The sequence below is a fragment of the Colletes gigas genome, unplaced genomic scaffold, assembly GCF_013123115.1.
Source record: "Colletes gigas isolate AHSC1104 unplaced genomic scaffold, ASM1312311v1 Colletes_gigas_Sc00045, whole genome shotgun sequence".
In the NCBI taxonomy this organism is placed as follows: Eukaryota; Metazoa; Arthropoda; class Insecta; order Hymenoptera; family Colletidae; genus Colletes; species Colletes gigas.
Window position 1 is genome coordinate 6,098 of NW_025106674.1, and position 10,213 is coordinate 16,310.

General features: G+C 40.9%; 1 protein-coding gene across 1 annotated transcript; it reads left to right on the forward strand.

Moving 5' to 3' along the window:
- The first annotated feature begins 4,963 nt into the window (after nt 1-4,963).
- LOC122403148 lies at nt 4,964-9,839 on the forward strand. Its single transcript, XM_043406501.1, has 3 exons — nt 4,964-6,805; nt 9,413-9,556; nt 9,714-9,839. Exons 1-3 carry the CDS (start codon nt 4,964-4,966, stop codon nt 9,837-9,839), a joined length of 2,112 nt encoding a protein of 703 aa, XP_043262436.1.
- Nucleotides 9,840-10,213: the final 374 nt, after the last annotated feature.

The window sequence follows — 10,213 nt, forward strand, 5'->3', positions numbered from 1 at the left end:
TTTTCCACTATCGTGAAACCCTTGACCATGCTATTAAAAAAGGATCAAGTTTTTGTATGGTCTCGTGAACAGGAAGAAGCTTTCATTATGTTAAAGAAGAAACTAATAGACAAACCCTTGCTCCAGTATCCCGATTTCTCGAAATCTTTTATCCTAACTTGCGACGCATCTAATGTAGGAATTGGAGCAGTACTCTCACAAATAACGGACGACAAGGACTTACCAATTGCTTATTATTCACGTACTTTAAACAAAGCAGAACAGAATTACTCGACAACTGAAAAAGAGCTACTGGCAATTGTAAACTCAACAGAACACTTCCGACCTTACCTATACGGACGTACGTTTACGATATACACCGATCACAGACCGCTGCAATGGCTATTTAATTGCAAAAATCCGACGTCTAAATTAGTTAGATGGTGATTACGCCTAAATGAATACCAATATGAAATTAAGTACAAACCCGGTCGTGTAAATTCTAACGCAGACGGACTTTCGCGTCTCCCTTTGAAGGAAGAATCAGTAAATTTTAATATCCAAAATCAAGTTACCTATCAGGATTTCATTAAATTCCATTATGAGAATCAGGACCTAATAACGTATGAACACGAAACAAAATCATTAACTAACATCAAGGATCCTATAATATTATTATGGTCTCAGGACTTAGATGAAAGGAACCAGTATTCCGATTATATTCTTTCAAACTTTGATGTATCCGGAATAAAGCCTAGTATTAATGGGTTACATAAAATTGAAAATAAGACTCAAACAGTATACTTACTTTTCGCGATGAATTTACATTTTGACAAACTCGAATATAAGAATATATGTTCAACCTTAATGAATCTAAAAGCAAATGTACAAGACACAAAATTCGTTTTTGTACTTCCGGAAAAACACCCGAATATCAAAACGCCTCTTTTATACGAAATGTTGAGGTTCATTTTCTCAGTTTGAAATTAAAATTCTTAACAAGTCCAAAATTATTCCTAAATCTCGGCAGGAAATAGAAAACATTTTAGAGGAAAATCACGACAGTAAATTATCAGGACATAGCGGATTTCAGAGAACATATTCGAAAATCAAAGAAACGTATCACTGGCCAGGAATGAAAACAGATGTAAGGAAATATATTAAACAGTGTAATTCGTGTCAGCTAAACAAAACTAATTTTAAACCAACGAAACAACCAATGGAAATTACTACAATCGCAGAAAAACCATTTGATAGATTAGCCATTGATGTAGTAGGACCATTACCCTTAACGGAACAAGGAAATAGATTTATTCTAACAGATCAGGATGATTTAACGAAATTTTGTATCGCAGAACCTATTCCTAACCATGAGGCCGAAACAATTGCAAAAGTACTAACTAAAATATTTATGCATTATGGTATACCTAAATCATTCTTATCAGATCAGGGGCCTGATTTTATGGCCGACTTAATAAAAAATCTAAGTAATCTATTCAAAACCAAACATATATCTACTACACCCTATCATCCACAAACAAATGGTGCACTTGAAAGGTACCATCTAACACTAAAAGATTACCTAAAACATTATATTAAACCGGCTCAGACAGATTGGGATGAATATATACAATTCGCAATATTTAGCTATAACACGTCGATACATAAATCTACTAATTTTACTCCTTATGAACTTCTATTCGGGAACAAACCCTATCTACCTTCATCCATCGTTCAAGAACCAAAATTCCACTATACATATGATGATTATATACGCTCATTGCAACATAAATTAAATACTTCATTTAAAATAGCTCGTGACAAGATTCTAGACGCCAAAACAAAAAGTAAAGAGTATTACGACAAGAAAAACAATCCTGTTACATTCAAGCAAAACGAACTCGTATGTATCTATCAGCAACAAACTAAACCGGGTCAGAATAAAAAGCTAGCCCCTAACTTTAAGGGTCCATATAGAATAACGAGAGTCTTCCCTAATAAAACAGTAGAAATTCAAATCGATAGGAAGAAAAAAAACATATCATACTAACCTCCTAAAACACTATTTTTCAGATAAATCGGACACTCTGGATATTCCTCACACTTCCAATACTAGCAATTAGCCGCCATTTCTCTAACACTCCAATTACCAGTTCAAGCGGAATATTCTACAACAAATTGGGAATTGCAAAAATTTCAAACACTAAACTGACACTACTTACGCACATTAATATTACCTATCTTGAGGAAGCTCGACTAATATTACAAAAAACATATCTAAAATCTCAAAATCTTTGCGCGTTTAAAGAAAAAGATGAGGAAGGATATGATCATATAAACTATCATTGCGAACAACCCCTAAGCGTAATAAAGGACGAACTAAAGAATATAAATTCCAAACATGAAATATTGTATCAATTGGCAGGTCAGGAAATTAATAAACGTAAACGTCGCGGTCTAATTAATGGCGTATCTTATGCACTCAACTGGCTTTTTGGTACTCCTGATGCAGATGATGCACAGTATTATACGGATAGTATCAATATGCTACTAAACAATAATAAACAGACACAAACTTTATTAAAATCTCAAATTCAGATTATTTCCGGTACAATACAAAATTTCAATCAATCTTTAGCAGCACTAAAAAATAACGAAGATATAATGAACAGTAATATAAATCGCATCAACAAATTCATGACTCAAACAAAATTATACATAACAAAATTAGAAGCTCGATCTATAATAGGACAACAAATTGCAACATTATTGTCTTTAACTAACACAATCTCGCAGGAGTATAATAAATACATAGAAGCAATCAACTTGGGAAGACACAATATCCTATCACCATTAATCGTAACGCCTGAAATTCTGTTGAAGGAGTTAACCAACTACAAAGGGGAATATGAACTAGTAGTATCCCCTAAACTCGAGACACTGCCAATATTCTATAATATCTTAGATTTACAAATAATTCCGTCGAAAGATCTTATAATATTCGCTTTAAAGTACCCACTAGTAACAAGAACGACATATGGCCTTTATCATTTAATTCCACTTCCCGTTCAATTTCAAAATACCTCTTTCTTCTCTTATATTTTTCCCAAACAACCCTATTTAATCATATCCCAACCTAAGACGCACTTTTCCCTCCTACAAGATTTAAATAGTTGCATTATGTACCTGGATGGGAATTACGTATGTATGGATATCCATACGAGAAAAGCAATCGAACAGCCCACTTGCGAGGCCCAGCTGTTATCACCTCATACGAGTAAAATACCGGAAGATTGTGATACAAAGACCATCAGGGCCAGCATCGAGACATGGACGTACATCCAGAACAACCAGTGGATCTATGTTCTGCAAAAACCAACTACTGTAACCATTCTTTGCCGAGGAGATGGAGACCACATGGAAGATATAGTTCTGCACCAGACAGGTATATTACACCTAGAAAGTCAATGCAAAGGATACAGCAGTATCTATCTTCTGGAACCAACGAAGCAAACTAAGAGAAACATCACCCACTACGCACCCCCAATTAGTATAGTGGACAGTGATTGCTGCATTGTGGATCTAAACAAAATCCAAATTGATGCGGCACATTTGGAACCAGTAAGACTGACAAATATAGATTTATCCGATTTTAAATACGCAAACAAGAAACTAAACGAGCTCGATCAAATTCTAACTCATAGTCTAAACGAACCATTTATAGTTACACACACCAGATGGTATACAATCGCTCTAGGAATCATAGCTGCGATTTTGATAACAATAATCTGTATAAACTGTTGTCGTTGGTGCGGCTGCCTAAAACTACTACGAAGATTTTTCTGCTCCATGAAAAATCCAAACGACGGGGAGACTGAACCACCCATGATAAAAAATTGTATTAATTGCAATTTCGACTCCGACATTCGTAGCGAGTATCGAGAAACATCGAGAGACGTTGTCACATATAGTAACAGAAGGCGGACGGTTGGAATTGGCAGTACCAGTTCAACCGATGGTCAAGAAAGCGAAGAGAGCCAAACACCACCACCCATACGCAGTCCTCCAGCCGGAAACTACTACAGAGGAAAGTTACGCAGAAGTACCACAACAATGTAAAGATAATTTAGCATAAAAGCGCATAAATGTAAATCTAATAGTTAAATTTTAATAATTATAATTATAATTCAAACTCATATATTTATCAAATTAGTTGTATTAATTGTACTACTTAATTAATTAATTCTGAATTTTAATCTTGTAACTACTCGTATTAATAGTTTTACAGTTCCGATATAATTCAACTGTACGCGTACTCATATCCACAGATACATTTATATTAGTAGTTTGTAAGTTAGAGTTAAATGCGACATGTAATTAATACTAACGCCGGACTCAATCAAGTTATTTTAGATTGAATCCTAACGAATTCAATCTTTTATGGGGGAAGGTGTTGGATGACCAATAGGTCAAAGATCGATACGTCATCGTCTGTTAGTCACAAGGCTCGTTAGTCACTAGGTCTAAGGGTCCTCCTCCCCTACTATTGATAAGACATATGTAGGAGTAAAATAATTGTTCTTACACGTTTTTGTAAGACGGTTGCGCGACGGCCCTGCCAAATGACGAGTGAACGAACGCGAGGATAAGAGTGAGAGAGAGAGAGTGAATGAGTGAGTGAGAGAGAGCGATAACCCCGGGCAACGCGTCAATAGCGAGGAGGAGACAGCTGACGGGAGACGGAGGGAGGCTTGTCAAAAGTGTAGGACAGAGAAATAAAGAGTTAAAAATTATATCGTTTACCGACGGAATAGAATTTCTTATATCACCGCATCCGTTTAATACTAAATCCCACAATTTTGGGGGCTCGTCCGGGATTGTACAGTAACAGTGCTATCGTGAGTGATTAATAGAAAACCTACGGTAGTCGGAAACGTGCAGAGTAAAAGAGTTACGAGGTTAAGAGTATCACGAAGAACCAAAGATGAGTTTTTCTGGAACGGAGGGCGTGAACCTGAGCAGACTTACGACGACAGAGTTAAAGGAAAGGTTGCGGTTCATAAATCTACCAACAGCAGGAACTAAAGCGGAGCTTATTAACCGTTTAACCGAAGCAGGTCCTTCTGGATTCATGTCAGAGGAATTAATAAAACAGTTGCAGGAACCACAATTCGAGGCTATCGCGGTACCGCCCGATGGGCCGAAGAGCGCGATTGAGGCTTCCCTGCTTCGAAAACATCTGGAGCTGGTGGAAAAGGAAAAGGAGCTCGTCCAACGCGATTTGATGCTGGCACGCCGAGAGATCGAGATGCTGAAGCAAATGCAGGAATTAAACATTACGGAAGAACCAGGGACGAGGCTACAGACCGAACCTGGTACATCAAATACGGTGAGTGTACCGCATGGTCAAAAGATAAAACAAATTGCAGAATTATTGAGCTCATACGACGGAGAACCTTCGCGTTACGATATTTGGGAAAGACAGCTAAACCTACTGCGAGATACATACCATCTGAGTGAAGATAGTGCTAGGATCCTTATCGGAATGAAATTAAAGGGGAAAGCTCTTGAATGGCTACATTCTAAGCCAGAACATATCACAATGTCCGTGCAGGGACTTTTGTCTGATCTTAGAAGCATGTTCAGACATGAGCCCAATATCCTGGCGTTGCGGAAGCAGTTCGAAGAGAGGACGTGGAAGAGAGGAGAAACGTTCCACAATTATGTACATGAGAAAATAATTGTGGCGAATCGAGTGCCAATTCCTGAAAGGGAAATCGTGGCGTACCTCATTCAGGGAATCCCGGATTCGCAGCTTCGCGACCAAGCGCGAATGTTGCGATTTAGAACCAAAGAAGCACTGCTCGAAGCATTCGAAGACATAACGCTCCGAGAAGGAGGAAAACGAGGCGAAGGAGCGTCAGAGGCAAGGGTAAGAAACCGAGACAACGCGTCTCAAGAAAGAAGAACGGAGAGCAGAGGTTACGTTCAACGGACGCGTGAAGGGAACTTGCGGCGCTGCCACAATTGCGGAGAAGCAGGTCACTTGGGCTACGATTGTCCTACGAGGGGAAGCGGTCCCAAATGCTTCAAATGCAACAAACGTGGACATGTTGCGGCAAGATGTACTGAGGAGCTGGCACAACCAGGAGCATCATGCGCCCTCGTGCAATCAGCACCAAGGAAATATATTAAAGAGGTAACGTTAAACAGAACAAAATTCGAAGCGTTGATCGACACCGGGAGTGACATTTCGTTCATACGGGATGATCAATATAGGAAGCTGGGCTCTCCGCGTTTGAGCTCGCCGAAATTAGCGTTTCGCGGATCAGGATCCGAAGTTCACGAGACAAACGGTGCATTTGAAGGGGAATTGCAGATAGACAATAATAACTATTCCGCGCAAATCCACGTAGTACCGGGTAGAATTATCAGAGACGAGTTGTTGCTAGGCACGAACTTCTTAAGCAAGGTGGAAATGCATGTCGCGCAAGGGGAGATTTCCATTCGACCACTGTCCGTGAAAAATGATGATCGCATTCCCGAAGTATTTAAAATAGACATTTTCGAAGACGAGGATATGGTTACCGCAAATGTACCAGACGCTTATCGGGAAGACATCCGCCAAATAGTTTCAGAATACAAGCCGGGAAAAGTTAGGGAAACGCCCATTAAAATGGCCATTGTAACGAAAGACGACGAACCGGTCTATGAGCGAGCGAGGCGGTTGGCGCCCTTAGAAAGAGATATCGTCAATAAGCAGATTCAGGAATGGGTGGAAAATGGCATCGTTAGACCATCGTTATCGGAGTATGCAAGTCCCATCGTACTTGTCAAAAAAAGAAACGGTTCAACGCGAATTTGTGTAGATTACCGAAAATTAAATTCTAAAATCGTCAGAGACCGGTTTCCGTTACCGCTAATTGAGGACCAATTAGATTTGTTACACAACGCGAAATACTATAGCACCCTCGACTTAAGAAACGGATTTTTCCACGTGCCTGTAGACGAGAATAGTTGCAAATATACGGCTTTCATTGTTCCAGATGGGCATTATGAATTCCTAAGGGTGCCATTTGGGTTATGCAATTCACCCGCAATTTTCCAAAAATATATTAGTAACGTGTTTAAAGACCTGATCCAAGAAAAAATAGTTTTAGCTTATCTTGATGATTTAATAGTACCTTCCGTAGGTTACGAGAGCGGAATTCGGAATTTGAGGCGAGTACTGTCCGTGGCAAGCAAAGCCGGGCTGCAGATAAACTGGGAGAAGTGTCAATTTTTGCGAGAAAGAGTAGAGTATCTTGGACATGAAATCAGTAACGGGAAAATTTATCCTTCCGAGCGTAAAACTGAGGCGGTGCGTAAATTTCCGCAGCCAACGACCATTCGTCAAGTACAGAGTTTTCTCGGATTAACGGGCTATTTTAGAAAGTTTATTCCCCAGGATTCCCTAATAGCGCGGCCGCTCAGTGATATGTTAAAAGCGGATAAGGTCTTTGTATTCGAAGAGCCCCAGAAAGACGCATTCGAAATATTAAAGAAACTTTTATGTGATAAGCCGGTATTAAGTATCTATCGAGCAAATGCGGAAACGGAACTACACACCGACGCCTCTATGTTTGGGTATGGGGCGGTACTGTTACAGAAAAATTCGCGCGATAACAAACTACATCCAGTATACTACGCGAGCGGAAAAACGTCGTCAGCCGAACAAAAATATTCGAGTTACGAGTTGGAAGTGTTAGCTATAGTCAGGGCACTAAAAAAATTCAGAGTCTATCTGCTCGGAATTCCATTTAAAATTGTAACAGACTGTAGGGCATTCACTTTGACAATGAAGAAACGCGATCTGTGTGTGAGAGTTGCGCGATGGGTCTTATTGCTGGAAGAATTCACGTACGAAATCGAGCATAGACCTGGAAAAAGGATGCTGCATGTTGATGCGCTAAGCAGGAATCCCGTTTCAGCGTGTTTCGTCGTAGAGGAGTGTATGGATAGCTTAAAACGTCGTTTTGCAAAAGCCCAGCGCGACGATACTGACATAAAAAGGATAATAGGGTTAGCTGAAAAAGATGAGATCAGGGGTTATGTAATTAAGGGAGGAGTGTTATTCAAAGAGGTAGAGGGGGAATTGAAACTAGTCGTACCTAAACCTATGATGTTGCAAATATTGCGCGAGGCACACGAGCGAGGACACTTTTCGGCGGCGAAAACTGAAGCGATACTAAATAAAGAGTATTGGATTCCCAATGCGCGGTCGAGAATCGAGAAAATTGTTCGAAATTGCGTTTCTTGCATATTAGCTGACCGAAAATCCGGTAAAGCAGAGGGGTTTTTACAACCAATAGCGAAAGGAGAAGTACCACTGGATACATATCACGTGGACCATTTAGGTCCGCTACCTTCGACGCGCAAGAATTATCGTCACATATTCGTAGTAGTAGATTCATTTTCGAAATTTGCTTGGTTCTATGCAACAAAAACCACAAACGCAGCTGAGGTTATCGCGAGACTCAGTAAACAGGCAGCTATTTTCGGGAATCCGCGCAGGATCATTTCAGACAGAGGTGCAGCATTCACTTCTAAAGAATTTCAAGAGTACTGCTCAGGGGAAAAAATAAAACAGGTGCTAACAACAGTGGGAGTTCCCCGAGCGAACGGCCAAGTCAGAGAATGAATAGAACGCTAATCTCTGTAATAACTAAATTATCAGCCCCGAAACAGGATGAGTGGTTCAAGTATTTAGAAACCGCGCAGAAATATATTAATACGGCAGTGCATCGTAGTATTGGTACTTCTCCGTTTCGATTATTCTTTGGCGTTGACGCGAATCTGAAAGAGAACGTAGAAATTAGGTCGATTATAGAGAAGGAATGTATGCGAGAATTTCAAGAAAAGCGTGACGCGATGCGCGAAGAGGCAGCGAGAAACATTGCGAAAGTACAAGCAGAAAATAAAAACACCTATAATAAGCGACGAAAAGAACCCATTGTATATCAATCACCTGATCTAGTTGCCATCAGACAAACGCAGACAGGACCAGGTTTAAAATTTGCAAATAAATTCTTGGGGCCATATGAGGTCGTGAAAGCGTTGCGAAATCATAGATATCTCGTGCGAAAAGTAGGCGAACATGAAGATCCCAATCAAACTTCGACGGCAGTTGATTTCCAAAAAGTCAAATTCCGCTGCAAATTCCGTCATTCTTAATAGTTGAGTTCGGCGTGAGTTCAATGTAAATGAATAAATTCTTACTGTACAAAAGGAGCATTACTTGACCACCCGGATTCCAACACCATATCTAACCTACCGCGGCATCGTAGGCGACGACCCTCCCCGGACTGTAGAAGCACTAGTTAATTTAATAAAATCCGCGTATCCCCGGACATTTAACCTTAACGACATGCGAAGCGAATTGTGGGACGTACAGCGACGCGATCACGAAACGATCGAGGAGTTCGGATACAGGGTACATGGAATTTTAGATCGCGGGATTCAGGCGGCGCGCGAAGGTTTCAAACCGGAGGAATTCATAGGGGTTGTTCAAACCGATCAACGGTTCTCCCGTGATAAAGTGAGAGAAGTGTCAGTGATTTGCGTTTCGCGAGAGTGTTCTCTCTCTTCCAAGTGCGTCAGAGCTGCCGGCTCTGGTGGGGAGAGAGGCGATCGGCAACCAAGGAGGCTAGCGGCGAAATGTTCCCCCGTATGTGATCGCGCATGCGCTGTGACAGGCACCGAGCCGACCTGCGACGGGAGCGAGCGGACTGATCAGTCCTGTTCTGTGCGTTATTCCAAACGGGGCTCAAACTCAGCTACCTGTTAGCTCCTGCTGTTCTGCAGCCTTCTTTTTGGCCTAATCTGAATTTGTCTCGTGGTATTCCGAGGCCAATTCGGACGTCGCTCTTCCTTTTCCTCTCGTGAGTCCGGTGCTTCTGTGTTCCTTTTAGGGATTAGTCTCGTGGTATCCGAGGCCCCCGTTCGAAGGAACACCGAATTTCTTACCAAAGAATCCCGAGCACGTGTGTTCCGTCTCGGGATTTCTCCGCGTTTGGGAATTCTTTCCCGTTCTATCGAGGCTGCTTCCCGTCTCTTGTCGGCTCCCTGTAGCGCGGCTCTGATTTGTACGCGAAATTGATTTGTTAATTTACCTTATGGCCGTTTTGAGTTTTCGCTATTTTTCGCTAGTTTTTATTTTCATTGGTACTGCGTGACTGTATGCATGCCGGCGACT